The sequence below is a fragment of the Thermobia domestica genome, chromosome 17, assembly GCF_964235325.1.
Source record: "Thermobia domestica chromosome 17, izTheDome1.hap1.1, whole genome shotgun sequence".
NCBI classification, from domain to species: domain Eukaryota; kingdom Metazoa; phylum Arthropoda; class Insecta; order Zygentoma; family Lepismatidae; genus Thermobia; species Thermobia domestica.
Window position 1 is genome coordinate 145367209 of NC_137470.1, and position 23640 is coordinate 145390848.

General features: G+C 36.3%; 1 protein-coding gene across 5 annotated transcripts in view; it reads left to right on the forward strand.

Moving 5' to 3' along the window:
- The window catches only part of LOC145674387 (uncharacterized), an 80344-nt gene that overhangs the window by 49564 nt on the left and 7140 nt on the right, over nucleotides 1–23640 (forward strand). For 3 of the 5 annotated variants that reach the window (XM_081744362.1, XM_081744364.1, XM_081744363.1), the window contains exons 7-9: nucleotides 1177–1251; nucleotides 4983–5084; nucleotides 17168–17301. In XM_081744362.1, coding sequence (XP_081600488.1) covers nucleotides 1177–1251; nucleotides 4983–5084; nucleotides 17168–17299 — 309 coding nt within the window. In that variant the 3' untranslated portion in view covers nucleotides 17300–17301. Of the gene's footprint in view, nucleotides 1–1176; nucleotides 1252–4982; nucleotides 5085–9862; nucleotides 9888–17167; nucleotides 17302–23640 lie in introns of all 5 variants that reach the window. The other 2 variants (XM_081744365.1, XM_081744366.1) reach the window with 1 other exon arrangement.

The window sequence follows — 23640 nt, forward strand, 5'->3', positions numbered from 1 at the left end:
AGGAAAATGCTATATTTAAGTCGAAGATTTATTATATTGTATATCTAGAACTATTAGAAAGACCAACATAGAAGTAGAAGCAACAAGTAGTATAACTACAAATAGACTATAATGATTAACCGTCTGTTTTGCATACTTTGTTTCTTATTCCACTGCAAATTCGAGTTTCCCTAAAGCATGCTCTTCTCCAGTTAGCTTCATTAAAGCTAAACGAAGAAATTTATCAAAAAAACTATCTAAATTCAACAAGATAGAAAAAAAAAAGCTTCTCTGGAGGAACGAAATTCAATATGAGGACAAGTTGTATTAACATTTGTAAAATCGCCTTTAAAATTAGGCAATTTACTAGTGCCAAGAATAACCAAAGGTAAAAGCAAAGTACCCACTAGTCAGTCATAAAACAAACTTTCTCGCACAATACCAATCAATCAGGAAGTAAAAGTCATATTCACATACAACTCGGAGGGGAGCTACTTAAACATTCGCCCCTTCCCTTTTTCGTCAGCAGAAATGTTGAACCCCTCCCGCTTAGGATACGTACGCATTTTGATCGAAATGACATGATAAAATTTTAGTTCGAATCTAATTTGAATCTGTTCAAGCCGTTTTTCCGTGGCAATGAGACGTCAATTTGAATGCGGAGAAAAGAATAAAAATTGTACCTCCTTCCCCTCTTGAAAGTGGAATTTACGAAAACGCTGGTATAAGTGTCTGCTTCTTTTCAGCGAAGAGTTTATATATATATATGTTAAATCATAGCTATGTTAATTTATTTTAACAACATTCGGTTTTCAAGCTTTTGTTCTATTGAAGATGCACAAGATAAAATAAAAAAAAAGAAGCATAAATCTCACTTTAATGAAACCCCTATTCCTTTATCCACCACGGTTCTTAAGTTTGAATGTTGGTATAAGAAATGTGTTTGTGCGCTCTCGAACGGCGCTTGGAAGAATGTTCCCGTTGTGGAAATCAAGAGGAAAGTTTCAGTGAATATGACTTTTATAGATAAGAAATCAGCTTCACTGGTTCTTTCTCGTCAGAATTAATGTTCAGTACTCCTATTAACACTGCACATGGCTCGATTTTTTCCTTTTCTATATGATAGAAATTACATCTCTCACACTTTCTTTGCATCCTACATGTAAGTGATTCTTAACATTGTATCTTCTGTTTCAGGGACGCCATTGTCGTCGTGGCCGTGACCGAAGTAGTAAGAGAAGACGTATGAGGCCTCCTCCACCTCCACCTCCAGTAAGTATATATATTGTAATTTTTTTCCACTACTTAATACAAACTACACTCATGTCCGAAATTATTGTCGAATGTCTATAAATATGTTTTTGTAGGAATATAATTTGATAACGAATTCGCCAGGTACTTTTAATAATGTTAGTATGAGTATAATCGGCAAAGACATGTATGTGGCAAATTCCGTGTCAAAAGAGCAGTAAATAAGAACAATAAAACGAAAATAAAATTTTCTTGTCCATTTTGCAACATATTATTTTACTCATTCTAATTTTCGTATTTATAATTATTTCCCTATGAAAAGAGATGCAAAAAACCCGGCTTTTTTGAATCGATGGTTTTTTGCACATAAAAAGCCGGCTTTTTTGGGAAAAAAACGAGAATTTTGGAAATTTTGGCTTTTTTCATTTTCATGATTTTTCTGTGTAAATATCTTTCTTGTAGTATACTCTAAAGTTAAATAAGATTCCATGACCTAAATGCCATATTTCGCTCTGGAATTCACCATCATGATGGATGGAGCACATGCTTTATGAATTAAAGTAAACATAAAGTACGTATTATTGGAGGGCAATTTTAGAAGCTATTTAACTTTAACTTCTGAATTATCAACATTTTTTTCTTCTCTAGATCATTTCTTTTTAGTCATCCGTGTTTCACTTCTTAGAGATAAGTACTCTTGCTTCTAGCACATAATTAAACTTATGTTTTTCAATATATCCATCAGAGCGTACGTTTTTCAATATATCTGTCAGAGCTTACTTCCACATTTCCGTTATACTGTAGCTGTGCAATGATTTAACAATCATCTTCCTGACACAAGCTTGAATACCATTTGATAGAAATAATCAGTATCGGACTTAGAAAAATATTTGGGAGGGTTTTTTCTGAATAATGTTTGGTTTTTCTAAAAAAAATCCTAACTTTTATTTAAGAGGAGCTTACGTTTATGAGAACAGGCATAACAAATATTTCGTTTCGTTTGTATATTCAGCTATAATCTTCCAGATAAAACCTTGAAGACCATTTTATACTGATAATCAGTGGCGGATTTAGAAAAGTATTTTGGGAGGGGCTTTTCTTATTAATGCTTAGTTTTTCTAAAAATTCCTAATTTTTTATTTGAGGACAGCTTGAAGTTTATGAGAAAGGCAAAACTAATATTTAGTTTGTTTTAGAAATTCCGTAATTTCGGGGTAGAGGCTTCAATCCGAAAGACATCCTCACCCTAACTCTCTTCGCAAATCCATCACTGCTGGTAATTAGTAATAACAAAGATTTAAAAACGATTAGAAGGGAAGTCGGCCAGGACTCACAGTACACGCACTATCTCTACATTCACAGATAGAATTAAGAAAAACTTTTGTCAAAATAGTCGAATGCGGGGTTGAATCCCGGACTTCACGATAGAAGCGTGAAAGCTAACCACTCACTCATGTTTGTTGTGCAGTTGTGCTTAAATGTATTCTCTCTCTCTCTCTTTCTCTATGGCCACAAAAGGTCTCCATTGACTTCTGGCCTTATCCATTTGTGATGCTTATTAATTCGTATTCATTGAGACTTTCTTCTTGATTTCCACAGCTAGAGCTGTTTTTTTTTTTTTTTTTTTTTTTTTTTTTTTTTTTTTTTTTTTTTTTTTTTTTTTTTTAATGCTGTTCGAAAGTACACAAACACATTTTCTATATCACCTTTTAAACTCAAGGAACGTAGTGGATGAAGATTTTTTTTATTTATTTATATTTTAAAGTAAACTTTAGACTCCATTTTTCCATTTGTTCCGCTGTATATTTCTTTGCCTGTCGAAGACAGTTTGTCGCATGTCAAAACTCGAATGTGTTCTGGAATAAATTAACACACTAATAAATAACTTTTAACAATATTGTTAAAAGAACTGACCTTTTCACCAGCACCAGGCCCGTAGCCAGCCCAAAAATTTAGAGGGGGCCGACCCAATTATATTATACTTTATCACCATATTATAGTTAATTTGCAAGCCTACCGTGAAATTTTATGGGGGCCAGCCAAATTTTAAGGGAGGGCCCGGCCCCCACTTGCCCCCCCCCCTCGTGGATACGGGCCTGACCAACGCATCTTGTCATTGGTCAGAAAGAGTGATAGTAACATATCTTTACAAGCGTAACAAATGTTCGTAAATGGTGGGCCGTCTAGTTTTGCTTAAGAACACAGCTTTGTGATTAAATCCTTTCAGAAATTTCGATTACCAATCTCTACAGAACTGAAAGTTTTGAAACCTCTATAACTTCAGCTTCACATTTATGAACTTTAGTTCAAATGATGATGACGTCATCATACACGTTGGCCTCTTAGTGTGTTTCATATATGACTAATGACACAAAATGGTGGGCACAAAAAACAGTTTTCCGGTTTCTGTTTTTTAGGAAAACCGAAACCAGTTTTTGATTTTTTTTCCCCAAAAATTGGTTTTTCGCCGAAACTGGTTTCTGCTTTCTCCAAACCTGTTAACTTTTTCATCGAAACCGGTTTCAGTTTTTCCAAAACTGGTTCTAGTTCTGACCAGAATAGTGTTTCGTTGGAAATTCTCATAAAAAGGAGGTGGGAAGCGAAACTGATATGTTTAAAAACCAGTATGTGTAAAAACAAAACTGCTTTAGTTGTAAACGGATCCGGAGAACAACGAAAATCTACTCTGGTGAGAAAACCGAAACCTGTTTCGGCGAAAAACGAACCGATTTTGGAGGAAAACGAAATGTCGGTTTTTCGGATTTCGGTTTACCTAGAAACCGGTTTCCAGTTTTTATTTTTAAAAAACTGTTTTGCCCATCCCTAATACTAAAAGATAGGAAAGGATCACTCTGAGTAGTCAAGATAGTTGAAAAATATGACAAGGTGTAGTTCCCCGGATCAACTGAGCTTATTTTAGCTAACGTTTAACATGAGTGTTCCTTTGCTTATATTGCTACGATGTTGCTCAAAGAAGAACTTGACCAAGGTCAATAAAAAGTATTTTAGTGCGTTTTATCAGTTTCGTCTAATACGAATTATGTGGTCTCGCGTATCGTAATCGGTAATGCTTTCGCCTTTGGTGCGAGTGGTCCCGCGTTCGATTCCCGGTGGGTACACTCGGTCGAAAAGGTGTAACAACTTTTTCAGGCGAGCCATCCTGAGTGTGGTTTTCTTGGATTTTCCTCATTCACACCAGGTAAATGCGCCGGATGATAACTGGCATGCAGTTACCAGGCCGATTGCCTCCTTCGCCATTAATTTCTTTCAACCCTTCCCCGGATAGTGTGCTCGCCGAGGAACGTCATCGTCATACGTGATGGGCTTAAGGCCATAGATAGCGGTAATGCCCACTAATATGGATACATAAATAAATCGAGTGCGAATTACATGATCCATCAGTTCTTGTCTTGAACAAGTTTTGCTATTTATTTTCATATAGTTATGCTCGTCTCTTTTATCTATCTACATCGTCTACCTCATATGACTTTTCCGTTTAAACTTTTACTAAGTGAAATTAATAGAATAGGCCAGTTTAGAACCACACTCTTAAAGAGGAATATTAGTTTTCGATTATTGTGTGTTAAAAGTTATACCACTTTTGTATTTGGATTTGTTAAAATATAAATGATACTTTAATCTTTTAATACTCAAAACTGTATCGTGAACTTTGTGTAGTTCTTGCATCAGAATCTTTAGTTTTAATTTTGCCAGAGACTCCCTCTGAATTTTTTGTCATTTGAATGTTACAGCTCATCAAGATCCCCTCTGTACACCTTCTTTTGCGTAGAGCCCGGGATCAAGTTGAACATTTATTGTCACCCCCTAACCAACAAAGTGGGAACCTGCAGAGGGTAAGTATTCTTCGATATTCACATTTTCGTAGTTACTTTCAATGATGCTTTCGTTTTCTGATTTTTGAGTAAATTGTTAAGGCGTTTAACCCTTGTGTATTACCATGGGGTTCTTTTGGGACCCCAGAGCTTTTAATGTAGTATATCTATTAAGTGTGGCGTGAGTACGTATTGATTATTTGTCTTCCCGTGGAGTTAAGAAAGCTACAAGAATTGCGTTTTAATTGCCACGAAAATGACCCAAAAATTAACCTTTTGGAGCGCAATAATTCCAGCCTACTTTCATTTCTTCTTACAAGGGTTCGATATGTTAGTCAGCCGCTTTGAAATTAATTGAGAGAATATTTCGCGAAAAAAGAAAAAAAGTTCACAAGTTATTCTTTAATTGCACAAAAATCGACAGTTCCTAAAAATGTCGTTTCTTCTTTCTAATAGTAAGGAATATTGATTAAAAGAAGATTAATAAGAATCAACTTCTACCTTTTTCTTCTTTTGCCTACAGCATTTTTGATATTCCGCAGTTAGAAATTGGTGGTGAAAGAAAAAACACTTTTTTTTTTCACTAGCAGACACAACAAGGTCCTTTTCGCAGACGCAGCAAAGCCCTTTTCGCTGGCATTTTTGAACAGAAAGCAACAAAGAAACAAGTGAGAATGCTCCAAGAGCATTGCCAGAACGAACTGGAAAAGAATTAATGTTTTTCGAAATTTTATATTAAATGTATTTGATTAAATTCAATAGATAATACATTTACATATTTGGAACCTGCGTAATAGGGGATCTGTTGAGTTAGCTATATTGAGCTGTCACTTTTTATCAATGATGTCAATTTAGCCTATTTTTGGTTAAATCTAGCCTATTTGGAGAGGCATTTAGCCATACAAATTTACGAAATGCTTGTATAGGCTCAAGTATAGGTTATTTTTTGAAACTCTTTTGCCATTTTTGCCTTTTTTATTAGCCGTTAAATTAATTGTAAAAATGTTTTTTCTTTCAAAATAAACTTTTTTTTTAAATAGCCTATTTGTCATTATATATCATCGTATTAATTGATTTTTCTAGACAGAGGGTATTTTATTACGCAACAAACATTTTTTTTTTCATTCTTCTTTTCCCACCCCCAGATTTACAAATTTTCACATTTCATTACAAAAATTGAAGTTTTCTAATACAAGTTTAGTAAGCTGTTCGTTTCTTCAAGCTACAAAGATTGTTTTTGTTTATTAAGGAAACAAATAGGATATCTAATTAGCTTCAAAACTCTCAATGCAATCATGATGATTCATGTGAATGTACGGAGAAATAAGAAGTGTTTATAAGAACTATGACCTGCCGAAAGAAGTACTACTGAAAATTCGGGCAATGGCAGGCTACATAAACACAACTAATCCACAATCTAACGATGGTGCATCCAGTTCCAGCGCCTCGGATAGCTGCGATGTCATCGATGATGACTTATTTCAATTAAACTGATAATATGGCTGTTGATTTTCACAAATCAGATGAGTTGATGGATTTTATTGTGATTTAGTCATGTATGTTGCTTGTCAGTCTTCTGCGAATAAAATTCCATATTTCATATTTTACTATCTCACTTATAATCCTACACACAAAAAGGGGGTTTAAAATCTACAATGTGGGTTATAGGTTAGCAGTTCAAAATCTAGCCATTTTCACACAAAACATCTGGTATTGCAAGATATAGAGAGTGAAAATACTGTGAGATGCACATTAGAACACTGTTCAAATGTACCCCACTTGTTTTGTTCAAAACTATCCCTACATGCTACACACATGGTAAATGTTGACTGTTAAAAAAAAAAAAAAATACCTGTACCGCCAGCAAAATGAAGTCAGTAAGAATTAATAACAAAAGGAATACACTTACCTTTTATAAATACGTGTATCAAACAATATCTGTATACGATGTTTCCAGCAAATCCTTACAATTTTCTTCACAAATATTTAATTTTGACCCCAGATTTTCTATTATGAGATTTACTGTGACCACCGGGTACAACCAATGTGTCTAAATGACAGACTACCAGCGCAGTATTGCCAACGTTATGGCATAAATAGTCTTTCTTTATTTTTCGTGACAGCAGAAATAATTTGAAAGTTCGAGTGTACCCGCCTCTCACCTCTATATATTCAGGTGTTACAAAAACTTGTCACAATTTTTTGGGATTTGATTCTTCACATCAAAATAAGAAAAAACGTTCATATGGACCTGCGATCGGAAGTGCATAGTTTCGTAGTTATAGGGTGCCGAAAACGTGAAAAAATGAACTTTAAAGGTCCAAAGTTCCACTGCTATAGGGACCGATCGTACTGGGTCACGACATCACTGAGAAACTAGTAAGTGAACTATGCAAATATCCATCTTTCAGAACCTCCGATACTTGCACAATCATTTATAGATAGGCTGTTTGCGAGTACTTGATTACTCTCCACCTACCTCTCTAAAAATGGGTGTGCAAGCACTGAGAACTCTTAAACATGGATATTTGGATAGTTCACATACCAGTTCCTCAGTGTTATCTTGATCCGACTACGATAGGTCCCATAGTAGTAGAGCTATGAACTTTTAAAGTTCACTTCTTTCACGTTTTCGGCCCCCTATAATTCCGAAACTATCCACTTCTGAGCACAAGTCCATATGAACTTTTTTTCCCCTTATTTTGATGTAAAGAATCTGTTCACAAAATATTGACACTTTTGTAACATCTTGTGTAATGCATTGTCAATGTACGGTAATTACCGGTAGTATATAGGAGGTTCGAAGTGCAAATTATATTGAAAATCAGTGACGAAAGAATGTGCGTTCGTTTGAACGACACGTGTTAAGTCAGCACTCGTATTTTGGCGACACTATTACGCGTCTTATTAACAAGTTATTTTTATATACAGGGTGGCCCAAAAGTAGGTATACACCCCTGCATTGATGAAGTATAACATTCTTGTTTGTGGGTTTATTTGCTTCAGCTCTTCCGAGTTTAAGATATAAGTAAAAACAAATTAAGAAAAAGAAACTAAGTCTACCTGATGGATAACAGTAAGAAATGATTTAAAATGCAATGAGCTGATCAGTACGGTACTGTATATCTACTTTTAGGCTACCCTGTATTGTAAGTATATTACTTATTTTGCCACTTTCCCTTTCACTATTTCACTAAATTTATTTGTAGTTCACAGTAAGAAACTGCAATATGAAAAGATTCCCTGAAGCTTCCAATGCGACTCACAGAGGGATACCGATCTGTGACGTCACACCAAAACCTCTGTTTTTGTTGCCGTGACGTAAGCAGCTCATTTTTTCATTGTTTGAAGCGTTGTATCTCCGTAACAAAGAAATATTTTTCTGAAATTTTCGGTATGTGGTATATTAAAGATTAGTTCTACACGATGATGTCTTTAAATTATATTTGGTCAAAAAGGAAATGTCCATTGTAGAAAAAAAAAAAAATTGCTGACATGACAGGAGCATATACGGTATATACTGAATAGTATATCTATTACTATGTATGTATATATATATATATACGAGTGTTTCGAAACAACACCGACAACGTTTCGGAAGTGATTCCTGACACCAAGACAAGACAAAATGTATAGACCAACCTGGGTGCACAAATGCTTACTTTCGGAGTTATAGGCTGCCGAAAACATGAAAAAATGAACTTTATAGACCCATAGCTCCAAAACTATGGGACCTACCGTAGTTGGGTCAGGACTCCACTTAGGAACTAGTATCTGCCCTATACAATTATCCATGTTTCAGAACCCAAAGGTACTTCAGGCCGACACAATTTTTATAGAGGTAGTTTGTGGGTACTTCAAATTTATGTCCGTAGCCAAACTTCCTCCAAAAAAATAGTTGTGTGAGTACGTTAGGATTGTGAAACATGTATTTTTGGATAGCACACATATTAGTTCCTAAGTGAAGTATTGATCCGCCTACGATAAGTCCCATAGTTTTGGAGTTATGGGCCTTTAAAGTTCATTTTCTCATGCTTTTGGCAGTCTATAACTCCGAAAGGAAGCATTTGTGCACCCAGGTTGGTCTATACTTTTTGTCTTATCTTGGTGTCAGGAATCACCTCCCAAATGTCGATGTTGTTGTGAAACACCCTGTATATATAGTATGTATATTATACACAAGGTTATTATAAATGATTGGAGCGATTTTACAGCTCTATAATAACTGTATTACTGTATGTATTGCAATAATTTTTTCACACACTTAGAAAAACTCAGTTTTTATTAACAATTACAAATGTTTGATATGTGCCCCTTAGTGATTCGACAGACATTAAGCCGAAAATCAAGTTCTTCCCACACTCGGCGCAGCATGTCCCTATCAATGAGTACAAAAGCATTGTTGATGTGAGCTCGCAGTTCTGGCAGGTTTCCTGGTAGAGGAGGTGTGAACACTGAATCTTTCACATAACCCCGTACAAAAAAAAAAAAAAAAAAAAAGGTATACGCATGGGGTTAGGTCAGGAGAGCGTGGAGTCATGACATGAAATGCTTTCTCGGCACCTGTCCCCATCTTGCATTACTGCTCACTGCTGCGCTCTCGTGGAAGAAATCTAAAGTACACCTGCAACAAACAAAACTTTTTAAGTTTTCCTACGTTACTGTTGAGTTTTGTTACAATATCTCAATTACAGTGAATTTATAAAATCGCTTCAATCATTTATAATAACCCTTGTACATACATAATATACTACTTACTATGTTCTTACTATAGTAACTCGAATTGTTTCTCTTCTCAGTTTCTAAGATGGATTTTGGAATCAAGTAAGTAAAGCTTTCACAGTGCTAGTTATTTTAATTTGATTAACCGCGCAAGTTATAAATAACTTAGTTTCAGTTGTGTTTGTCGCACTGTACCTGTAATTAAATTATTTTTTCTTGATAACCCTTTGCTTATATACGTTGTATATTTGACAATAGCGCAAGTCTTTCAGCACTTCGTTATTTGTTAATGATCAGTGGGAACGTAATAATTTTTTAAAGCATGTGATTATTTTTAATACTTTGATGTTATGCTATGAGTTTATCTATGAATAACATTGTTTAAGGATGTATGCGAGAGGTATCTCAATCATAGCAATAACCAGTATTGCTTAGAAATCTAGACATCAATAGTTCTTACACCAACATGTATGAACATTTTGTTTAGAGTGAAATGAAAAGATTTTGTGTTTCAAAGAATGATTTATGATGCATGTAATTTCCATTCGTTCGTGTATGATGTTGCATGCCTTTATAATAAAATCATAAAGGCATAGTATTTGGTCTAGGAATTAATTCGTGCGGGTGGACAAGAGATGGCGCAACGAACGGAGCGTCCTACAGTTCCGTGTATCCACACATGTGTTGCAAACCCCTGTCATCGCGTATCGTTCGTAGTATAGGGCAGTGGATTAAAGCGTCAACAACACCAGTTTGTAGTTAAGTGAACATGGCGCAATTTGTGCCTGATAAAGTGTTTTTGCGGGGTGTCCTGCTGCATTACTTTAACATGCAGAAAAGTGCGACTGAAAGTCATCGTATTTTAGTGGAAGTGTATGATGACCATGCTCTAGCTGAGAGAACGTGTCAGAAGTGGTTTGCACGGTTTAGAAGTGGTGATTTCGGCTTGGCAGACCAAGAGCGAGCTGGACAGCCAAAAAAATTTCAAGACGAAGAATTGACAGCATTGCTCGAGCAGGATTCGTGTCAAACGCAGGAACAACTTGCAGCAGCATTAGGCGTTGATCAAACAACAGTCTCCAAACGCTTGAAAGCCATGGGAATGATTCAAAAGATGTCACATTGGGTTCCACATGAATTGAAAGACAGAGACGTTGAAAGACGAAAAACTATTTGCGAATTGCTGCTTCAACGACAGAGCAGAAAGGGGTTTCTGCATCGAATTATTACGGGTGATGAGAAGTGGATCCATTACGAGAACCCTAAACGAAAAAAGGCCTGGGTGAAACCAGGTGAACCAGGTCCATCACAACCAAAACGAGATATTCACTGTGCAAAGGTTATGCTGTGCATATGGTGGGATATGAAAGGTGTGGTGTACTATGAGCTGCTGCAACCGGGTGAAACTATGAATGGAGAACGTTATCGACGACAATTAATGCGTTTGAAGCAAGCTCTGGCCAGAACACGACCAGAATGGGAGAACAGACATGATAAACTTATTGTTCAACATGATAACGCTCACCCACATGTCGCAAAACCGGTCAAAACCTATTTAGAAAATGTCGGATGGGAAGTTTTACCCCACCCGCCGTATTCACCAGACGTTGCTCCTTCGGACTACTACTTGTTCGATTGCATGAACAACGATTTGATTGGACAGCGGTTTACTTCTTCAGAAGATATCGAAACATGGGTCTCTGACTGGATCGCTTCCAAGGATGAGGACTTCTTTCGCCACGGAATCCGTACATTGCCTGACAGATGGGCGAAAGTGGTGGCTAGCGATGGACAATATTTTTCTTAAGGTATTTATGTATTTTGTGTTTGTACTACAGCTTCAATGTGTGCGTACCAACCGCACGAATTAATTCCTAGACCAAATAGATTAGGTAGATATATATAATTCTCTTAGGAAACAAACCATACAAGGTAGACAAACCCAAAGCTTTTACTAGATACCACAAGTGACAAATAGCGACCTACATAGCATCCGAATACAGGGTGGTGTGATCAAGTTATGTGGCACTGCGAATATATTTGAAATAAATTGTTCAAGATAGATTGTTGTCAAAAAGTACCAGCCTTCATCCAGCAATGGATCGACAATTGTTCATAATGGTGTGTGTGTGTGTTTACAATATAAATAACGTTCACAACTTCACTTATGGCTCTCATTCATACTATCTGAGCATTTGGAATTAAGGAACAAATACCCTTATACCTTGTACTGGGAAATCATATGTTAAACCCAACAGCTATACGAATTTCTAAAAGCAAAGACCTTAAAATAAAATTTAACGTTCCCCTGCACCACTATTAATATTCTGGCATGTGCAGAGCAAAATATGGTTATTTAAATAAGTCAGTTGTTTTCGGTTGCGAAAAATTTGTATTCAGCAATCTCCTCCTTACAGCTGAGTGTTCGAGTTTATGACTGGGTATAACAAACGGTTCTGCGAACTCAAAATATTTTAACAACTGGTTCTGCCGAAGTGGTGGGAGCCGGCAGAATAGCACCACTGCGTTTAACAAGGATAACGAAAATGAAGATTTATGTAATAATTGTAAATTCAAAACTCCGCATAAAGAAAGTAATTTTGTGGCACCTTTTGAGTATGCATATATTACTACTGTTGTATATATTACCATTTGTTTTAACCAAACCATTAGTTTAAACTAAATACATACTTATCCATTAGATAAGGTACTTCAAATATTCCAATGAGTAAGATTTCCATTTTCATTAGAAATAAAGAAAAGTACATCCCTGCACATAACTCATAAATTCACCAATAGTTAATTCACTATAATTTCCACAGACAACTCAAAACTGTTCACTTCCAACACAACTGTGATGTACTTTTGATTTTTAATAGGTCTACATTGTTCCAGAAAACACAATTTAGCAAGTTTATTCATTTTCCCATTAGAACTAATTTTGTAGAGATGTTGACTTTCCTTTTTTAAACAGTTAAATAAAATTGCGTAACATCGTGGAAATGATCCAAGTACCGTATCATGACTAGACATTGACAAACAATACGTAACGGACATACCTTGAATCCTCAGATTGTCGTATGATAGGTGCTCTGTAGATAGCACATGTCAGTAGTATTCAGTTTGTATCCAAGTTGGATAAACTGTGTTCTTCTTAGTCAAAGTCTAAAGTCGTAGTACCCTGACGTGGAGATTCCGAGTGGTTTTCTTCCTCGACTAATGCTGACGTCTGAGACTTACTGTAACTCGTAGTGAAAGAGTAGGCAGGTAATTAATATGAAATTACGAACGTCGAAAGGTGTTCTGAATATATGGACAGTGAATTGTCCAAGCACAGCAGCTAGGCTGTGGTACCAGCCATGTGGTCTGAGTGGAGAGCAAAGACTCAGAAAGTGGGAGAATGTGTGGCTGCTCTGGGAAGCGGAGTGGGTAACATACTGGTTAACGCATCGGCACGGTATGCCGGAGGTCCCGGGTTCCAGTTCTGGTCCAGTCATTCACTTTTTCACTCTATGTTAATCTCTCTCCTCTTTTTTTTTTAATTGTGCGCAGCTTTATGGCTTTGAATATACACGTCGTGCGCACTATATATATATATATATATATATATATATAATATATGTTACTTGCAATTTTCTTTTTTCCTGATTGTTTAACTACATAACACTAATGCAGTTCTGGTCTTAGAACTTAGTTAATGGAGGTGTTATTGAAACCGGAAGTGGTAGAAATGAAGCCCTTCCGATTTTTACGTTGATCACTATAGAAAAAAACTGGTAATAGATAGTGAGAAGCGGTTTCTTGCAGTTCATTAAGCGTTCGAAGAAGACATTTCATATCCATCCTTATTTTTCTACCAAGACAGAAAGTGATACAAATCCACTGCAACTTCAGGTTTCTACCTGAAGCAAAAATGATAAGACATAGCAAGAAATGATTTTGTGGGATGGACTTAGCGTTCTAAGAATACGTAGCATCCTACCATCTATTGAAACCGAAAGTGTGAGAAATCTACCATTTCCGGTTTTAATGTTGATTGATGTAGGGCAATGAGCCTTTTACCCATGAGATGGCGTTAGTGTCGCAAATCTCAGATTTATGAGTCGCAAAGGGTCAGGCCTAACGTCATTTCAGAGCTGACAGTAGATGTGCAAGAAATGTTGTAAATCTTTTAGTTACACGTAAAGTATTCCGCCGTGATGAGTGAACATTCCACCAAAATGCACTATGGTTTACAATTTTGTTTCGATAAAGGCGCAAGTGCTGCGCAGACCCGTGAAAAAAAAAATGTGCTGTTTATGGACAAGATAAGTTATCAAAGTTTATTCTTAAAATTACGATGTGCAAACTGCTTCGTGCAGTGGGCGACCAATCACATCAAAAATTCATGATATTCTTATAAAAGTCGAACAAAACCGCCTTGTAAGCAGTCATAATATTATCAATGACCTGGCCATCCATCACCGAACAGTATTAAATTATTTTAAAAGAGATCGGTAGAAAAAACATCGACACTTGGATGTGACATGATTTGACTGAAAAACATGTATTGCCTATATTTCTGCGGTGCCTCGATGGTAGAGCGTTCGCCTCTGGTGCATGGGGTCCTTGGTTTGATCCCAGCTAAGTAAACTTTGTGGTACACAAACACCATGTGCGTGGGTTTTCCCGTGGTTCTCTTGTTTCCTCCCACTTTCTTCATTCCACCATTTCCTTTGTTTCTTATCATCACCGTCTCCTTTACCCTAGCCGGCATAATCGTGGGATGTAAAACTTAAAGATTTCATTTCATTTGTTTTTTATTTATTTTTTTCGCGATTTCTGTCTGCGAATCTTTAATGAAACGTAACAAACTCGAAGCATTTGTGAAGCGGTTCATCAGAAGTGATGGAAAATTGATATCCTATGATAACAATGTGCGTAGAAGTTCGTGGTCAAAGTAAGAAGCAGCTCCACAGTCTGTTCCAAACTCACAACGACGCCGAGGAAGGTTATACTGCAGGTTTGGTGTGATTGATAAGGTATCGTGCATCAGGAGCTACTGCTGCCGAACAGAACGATACACTTGGACTGTACTGTCAGTAATTAGCGGGACTGCACCTAGCAATTCAAACAAAACAGTTAGAACTGAGCACCGTCTTGAACGACCTGTCAGAAGTTGTAAGAACTTGGCTGGGAGGTTTTAACGCATCCACAGATAGCCCGGACTTGACACCATCAGATTATCATTTGTTACAGTCCCTGCAGTTCGAAAGAACTCTCTGAAAATCAAGGGTCACTTTTTTTTCTTTCTTTCTTTAGAAACCACAGAAGTTCTATAGCGACAGGATTATGGTGTTGCGGGAAAAAATGCAGGATATTCAACAAATTGATGTGTGTGTATATATTTTCGTAATGTTCTTTTCAAATCACAATAAATATGTTCTCCATTTTAATCTTCAAATGCTCAACGCGTTTTACGGAACCTAATGTAGTGTTTCCGAATTATGGACCATCAAATTTCGCGTCATATCTTTGAGAAAAAAATCATCAATCGAACTCATTCATTATGGACCGAACTTGGCATTTGATAGACGTAGATCTGCTATACAAGCGCGTGGGATATAAGGGTAATCCCAAAAGTAAGGTCTCTTAAGCACTGGGGACACAGGGATATGTTCGTTCCGCTGTTGGCAACACTTTCGTGTTTACTTGCGTACACCCTGCTGGGACACTCCGTCTTGGCTTGGCTGCCGTTTGCAATGGAGCTAGCGCCAACTGCGAAGTTCGCGCAGTTACTCAGTTTTTGAACGCAAACAGTGTTAAACCGATTGAAGGAATCTTATGGCGAGTTGTGTATGGATGTCAAAAACGTCCGTAGTTGGTATAAAAAGTTTGCAGAGGTCGTACTGAAATTCACAACGAACAAAGGAGCAGGAGACTGTCAGTTTCGTACGAGACAGTCGCGAAGGTTGAGCAAACCAGTGCTTTAACACATGTTTCCTAAGCTGATAGAACATTTGGCCGGAACGCGCTTCAGTAAGATGACAAAGTAAAACATGAGGCTCAACGCTTACTCAAATACTTGCTGGCGAGGAGGTGTGACATGAGCACACAAAAACTGCCACAGCGCCTACAGAAATGCTTAGATCGAAGTGTCTTATTATGCAGAAAAATAGCTAAGTGTATAAGCTTTAAAATGATGAAGACATTATTGAAAATAAACTTTACTTTGAATTTTTAAAAGATAGGATAAACTCACTTTTGGGATTATCCCCGTATGTAACGTCCAGGGTTTTTGTTTTTGAAGGCCACCAAGTTTTGGATCATATTTTAAAACGCTAAAAAAACATACACCGAACTCTTCCAATGTGGATCAAATTTTGCACATCTAGACCTGCAATACAAGTATCTAAAATATTATGTTGTGCAGTTTTTTGTTTCCTGAGTTATGGGCCGTCAACTTTTGGGTCATGTTTTCGAAGAAAGAAAGAGAAAAAAAGAGAGAGGGTAAACTGAACTCATCTCAATCAAAACTTTGGGTAGTGGTACACCTTCACCTCCTGTATAACCATTAGAAATACAGTGGAGCCCCGATTATCCGACGTTCCGTATTATCCGAGCTTAATCCAAACAAACAAAAAAAAAAAAAAGTAAAAACTAGTCTGGTTACGACGGTAAGAAGTCTGCAAGCCTTTGTTTCAGCTACAAAGAAAGAAACAAAGTTGTTGTAAAGATAAGATTCCCTCCACCCAACAACACCAGCTGACATTATGTTGCGACGTCTGCGCAATATAGCGGCCAAAAAACGAGGCAGCTTGTAATCAAGCAGTAGATATTTAGACTTTTTAAAAATATTCATATGTGTATGCATAACAGTACCTTATTTCTATTTTACTTTTGTACAATACATATCAATATCGAACCTACACTTTCTTTACTTGCATTATGGCTAATTTCTTTTGTACGTATGTACTGTACTGTATGCCCAATGAAATTAATAAAGACAGTAATGATATATAATCTAATAGAGAAATAATCAATGTACAACAATAATAAATACTGTACAAAGATGTCTACGTATCCTTCCGTATTAACCGAATTTTTACTTATCCGAGTAAGATCCGGTCCACATTAGCTCGGATAATCGGGACTCTACTGTGTTATGATATGGAGGCTTCTGGTTTCTAAGTTATGTACAAAGTTCTGAGTCAGTTCATTCAGCGTGATCAAATAATAATAATAATAATAATAATAATAATAATAATAATAATACTGTTCAAGCGGTGATTCTTGGATAGAAATATTGAACATCAAATGAAGGACAATTTACTTGTAAATGACTTCATGATCATTGGTTTGTTTTTATTGACACTTACACTCAAACCTGTATGTATTTTCAGAAGTGGCAACCCGCCTTACAAGAGATTAGTGATCCCACTATCGACAATAGTGATCGTATGTCTTGGGAGAATGAAATTCGTTATTATGTACAGGTGCCAGTGGAGGTGGAGGAAGACTCAGACTCGGACTAAAAGTAAGTGTATTACTTGTATGAAAAGTAAGTGTACATTCTCAGTATTACTTATTTCGTATGATTGGGTAGTTTCCTGAGACATTTCTGTTAGAAATAAAATGTTACTTTTGTACGATTTAGCCTTCTAGAACTCGTGCTGCTAAATATTATGTAAATAAGCAAGAGTTTTCATTATTATTATTGGAAGTTTTATCGCCTTCCCCATAGAAATCAGATAATATTTAAACTTTTTTTTTCTTTTCTTGATACCTGTTTTAAAAAGAGGGGAGAAAGAGTAAATTCGCTCAGTAAAAATTACCATATTCTATCAGAATCTTATAAAAAAATTTACGAAACTCACAGGAAACATGTTTTCTAAATTCTAAATCCCGGGTATTCGGTAAATTCATTGCCGCGGTCTTTACTGATTTTAAACCCAAGCAGAGGAGTTAATTTGGTAGCCTCATAAAAATATATCCCATATTCGCTAAAATTGTTTTGGAGACATATAAATATTAAAGAAAATAAGCGATATTAGAGTCGAATTCGTAATTTTTGGGATCACTGGGACGAACAGTGACACTCCTGGTACCTTTTAAACCCAGATTCAGCCCCCATTGCCCTTTATGTCCAAAATGAAACACATTCTTCCTGTGTGAAAAACGGGGAATCTGCTAGTATTTAAATAAATTATGTTTGTACTTAACCCCTTTTGACTGCTAATCCTTAACCGATTTCAACCGCAATCAATGGAGATTATCAAAGTACGCTAAAGAAAATCTACATTGTGCTCTATCAAATTCAAATAATTTTTAAAACAGGTGTCTACCATCCCACTTGAACGACGTTTGTGTGTGTCCACGTGTTTACTCCACGATAACTATCCCGATTTTAGCAAGACTTTAGTATATACCTCCCCTCACCTTCGGAAATAATTTTGTTGTTTGAGGTTGCAATCCATTAAGAATAAGGTGATGAAGGGGGTCAAATCCGCCCCATATTGAAAGTTTGAATACATACATGTAAAACAGTTGTGCAGGACAAAATACGTAACACTTATTCGATGGTTGACAAAACATAGTGTATAGTTCCTTGAAGACATTCCGATAATCCCTATAACTTGGGGTTAAAGTCTACCAAGAAGAAAATAATTAATTTACGAACCCCTTAATTAAGGAAGAAATGTTTCACAATAAGGAGTGCGGCCAAGTTTAGCCCCAATTTCATCTCCCCATGAATTTGCCCGAACATAATTGCAATCGATAGCTTCCGAAGCGTAGAACACGTCTGTGAAGGAACCAGAGAGGTCAAATGCACCGTTTTGAGATATCGTGTTTCAAAGGTGTCACCAGCTCGCACTTCATTTTCAGATACTGAATCGAATCACTAAATAGTGACGCCGAATAAAACTTACTCGAGTCCTTCCGTTTTCGCGTTTTGCATCCAATGCAATCGGCCGGCATAGCCCTTTGGGGATCCTATGATATTTAAATACAATTTGTACCATACGGATGTTTCATGGTACATTGCGTTATAACTCTTCTATTTGAGCTTTTTTGTCTGGGTTTTTTTGTTTTTCAAGTCCAGAGGCATTGTAGAAGACCTTACGTATGGATTCACACCTTCCTGTGTCCGGACATAGGAGGTGATGACGTCATAATTTTAAAATATATATTTTCTCTTAAGCCTATGTTCATTACTTTTTGGCGGGCTTATTTTTGCACGTAAAAGATTGAAATTTTGCACAAACATTCAGTCCACCGAGTAGTATTTACCAGATTTTTTTTCAGATTTCTGCGTTAAAACAGGGGGGTCCAGGGGGCAAAAGTTGAAAAAAGGTATATTTAGACCAAAAAATCCCTTTCTTTGGGATTTTCTCGCCCTAGATACATGATGGAGACACGTGAGTCATACCGTCTGAAAGATCGTTCTATTCTGAAGAGAATGACGGGCGGATTATAATCCTAGGGTAATTAGGAATGTCCCAGGAAATTTTTTACCTGAGATCATGGTGTTTTGCGGTAATTTGGGGCATTGTGGGGATTCTTGATAAAATTTCTCCCGCCCTTACTATTCAAGATATAAACTTGAAATTTGGCACACACATTCAGTCTACCAAGTACTATTTATCAGATTTTTTGAGATCTCTACGTTCAAACAGGGACGCTCCAGAGGGGCCCAAAGTTTGAAAAAAAAATTCTCCGAAATTTTCCCTTTGACATCACTTTTCCCTCTCCTGGTATATGATATGGGCATGCCAGTGATACCATTTGAAAGACAGCTCCATTCTAAAGAGAATGAGGTATGAACCATGATCCTAGGATAAATAGTGACGATGCAGTAGCTGCTTGACTGAAAGTCTAAAAAATACCCCAAAAAACCCGGATCCCCAAAGGGATAGTTCTCAAATAACCGCAATAAAGCAGTGAAAATGAGTGCAGTGTAATAGTTTTCTTTTGCAGCAACTAGAAGCACCAAACACGAATACAGTCAGTTGAGAAAAGAAAAGATACAAACAACGAGCTTCATCGACGAGTTTAGTACGAAACGGAGTTATGTTTGTGACCACTATAACGTGTTAGCTTCACACTTTATACAAATACTCTCGGGGCATGAAGATTCGATCTCGCAGCTCCGCCTTGATACTGGCATCATCTCATGGCATCCCACACCTTTGGAACGCGATATCTCAGGAACGGTACATCTGACCACTCTGCTTCCTTCACAGGCGTGTTCTACCCATCGGAAGCTATCGATTGCAATCATGTTCGGGCAAATTCATGGGGACATGAAATTGGGGCTTCAGGCTAATGTTTTGTTGGCCACACTCTTTCGTCAAAATATATATATAATTTGATGCAATATAGCTCAAATTTCTTACATTTATGAACATTCTCACTCATTGGTTGTAAAATCAAACGAGAATGAAATTACATTTCCCATCCCTCTTCTCTTAGTTTAAAAAAAAATGTTGAACGATAATTTACATAAAAATTGTTCCATTTTGACACAATATGGAGTATATGTTTATTGACGCTTTTACACAGTCCTCAACGCTTGGAGTTGAAGTCGATCAAAATAAAATAACAATTTTACCCCTCCGCTCACTTTATAAAGCATGTTCCACGATATTTTCCGTTAAGAAAGAAAGAAAAAAAAACATTAGATTTTGATGTGATAAGTTCATCATTTTTCTGTGAGGATTCCTAACTGTGTTCCTGCTACTTGGAGCTGAAATTGATTAATAGTGAATATGTGAACTTTCCCCTTCTCCCGACTGTAAATAAAAAGTTCCGTGAAAATTTCGTGAAAATACTCTCATATAATAAATAGAATGTGTGTTTTGTTGGAGGTTACAGGCTTACTCGGATAGTTTGAGGTTAAAATTAGTGAGAGGGAGTGTCATTTGCCTCTATAATGCTCAGTATGAGCAGTTCTGTAGTTTTATACTTTTAAAAAAATTACGTATGTCAGGGTAGTGACAAACCTGGAATACTGGAACTGTCAGGGAATTTGAGAAATCAGGGAACTCTTAGCAGTTGGGGAATTTCGATTTGCTAAGAATGAGATTTTAAAAACATTTAGTAATGAAAATCTTGAGGTGATTTCAGACATGGTTGAGTGCTTCATTTTTAATTGGTAACTTCAAACTTAGAAATTCATCTGTTTTTTCTACTAGAGATGTGTAACATACGTTCTGTAGCTGTGCCCACTATCTTTTGTTTTTCGCTTGTGCAGTCAGTATAATATTGGGGACTCATCCAGAAAATGCATTTCAATCAACAATGGATTGGTAAATTCATTTTCGATGCACGCAGAATTCAGTTTTTCTTTTCGTTTTCGTTCCGACTTTTTTATTTATTTTTTTTTTTTACCGCAGTCTCTTGTCCTGCGTTAAGTGAAGGGGGAGGGGGTTATCACACAAATAATATAGTTTTTGAATACCGAATGGATTTACGAAAATAGCTGGTAAAGTTGCACATCCGCATATGCATTAAGTCAATACTCAGTGAATAACCGGACTAATTTCATCTTGATCCTTAAATACAATACGTCTACAGATACCAAAGTGTTCTAGTTTGTGCGGGAAAGCATTATCATTAGTAAATCATCATAAATGTATAACAACTAATAAATATTGCATTATAAGCACAAACTAGAAAATACACTTTGGTATCTGTAGACGTATTGTATTTAAGGATCAAGATGAAATTAGTCCGGTTATTCACTGAGTATTGGGACTTAATGCATATGCTGATGTGCAACTTTACCAGCTAGAATATAGAACACAGAATATGGATAAATGTCAATGGCTCACTGAACATCGCCATTTTCAAGTCAACTTCACTGGAAACTATTTGAACTCATGTACCACAAACACTTCGTAAACTGCTGCATCATTTGTAACATCACAATAATTTGAAAATGAGAATAAACACTATTATATATATATATATATATATATATATATATATATATATATATATAGGGTGTTTCAAAACAATACCGACAACGTTCGAGAGGTGATTCCTGACACCAAGATAAGACAAAATGTATAGACCAACCTGGGTGCACAAATGCTTCCTTTCGGAGTTATAGGCTGCCGAAACCTTGAAAAAATGAACTTTAAAGGTCCATAGCTCCGATACTATGGGACCTTTAGTAGTCGGATCAAGACTTCACTTAGAAACTAATATGTGCCCTATCCAAATATCCACGTTTCAGAACCCTGTGTTACTTCCGCAATAATTTTATAAAAGTAGTAGGTGAGAACTTCAAATTATATGCCCGTAGCCGAACTCCCTCTATAAAAATTGTTGCGTGAGCACCTTAGGATTCTTAAACATGGATTTTTGGACAGGGCACATATTAGTTCTTAAGTGAAGTCTCGACCCGACCACGTAGGTCTCATAGTTTTGAAACGATAGACCTTTAAAGTTCATTTCTTTCCTGTTTTCGGCAACCTGTAACTCCGAAAGGAAGCATTTGTGCACCCAGGTTCGTCTATACACTTTGTCTTATCTTGGTGTCAGGAATCACCTCCTGAACGTTGTCGGTGTTGTTTTGAAACACCCTATATATATATATATATATATATATATATATATATATATATATATATATATATATATATATATATATTGTTTATTCTCATTTTAAAATGATTGTGATGTTAGAAATGATGCAGCAGTTTACGAAGTGTTTGTGGTACAAGAGTTCAAATAGTTTCCAGTGAAATTGACTTGAAAATGGCGATGTTCAGTGAGCCATTGACATTTATCCATATTCTGTGTTCTATATCCAAGTAGTCGGGAAGGCTAAGAAAGTTCTCAGCTCCTTGACCTATCAGATCGTTTCAAGTTATTTTATTTTTATTTTTATTTATTATAGGCTGTGACGAAAAAAAAAATGATGGAAAAGTTTGTAACACCAGAAGCTTTTAGTTCCCCCCAGTTCATGTATATGAATTGGTGTGGAAAATGAATAAAATCTTTTTCGTGTGCAAAAGTTGACATCGGTTTTACTACACGTTCTGCTTTTATGAAATATCTACCAATAACAGATGTGGGCATTTTGGATTTTCGTCAAGGTTGCATGAAGGTGTACAGGAAGGAGGTTGGTAAAATTCGGCCTTTTTCCGCCTATGATAGGCATAAAAACTAGTGTTCATAAAAGGCAGCATATCGTATGAAGTTCAAGAACTAAACGTTGCATCTATGTAAGGTGCATACGAAACATATTATAGCAAGTTACGTAAAGAACCCCACAAACGAGACATAACTATTCTATCAGGCCTTGTTTCCATTTTGTACTAATACACAATAACACACTGAGCAAGGCTATGAGATAATATGTAAAAAACAGTATAACGTAACAGTTTCAACACAATAACTGTGTCTTCATCAGACTTCCACTCCCTCTCTTGAGAAGGAGTGGAAGTCTGATGAAGACACAGTTATTGTGTTGAAACTGTTACGTGATACTGTTTTTTACATATTATCTCATAGCCTTGCTCAGTGTGTTATTGTGTATTAAACGAGACATGGTTGTTAATATTCTCTCAATTTAGATTGTATTTTTCTTTCGAGCTTGCAACAATAATTTTAGTATGAAGCGCTTTTTGAACCACACTACACGAATGCTTGTTGATAAGCGTATTAACTCTAGTCCATGAAAACGAGAAGTATAATAATTCAGATTGAAGTTCCAAGGAAGATGTTTAATTTATTTCTTTGTGCAGGAATTTTTATTAAATAAGTTTCTCGTAATTTCACAATAAAGTACGTTGAATCTGTTTTCATATTATTCTAGTTAATTAGGAAAAATACAGGGTGTTTCAAAACTATATCGACAATATTT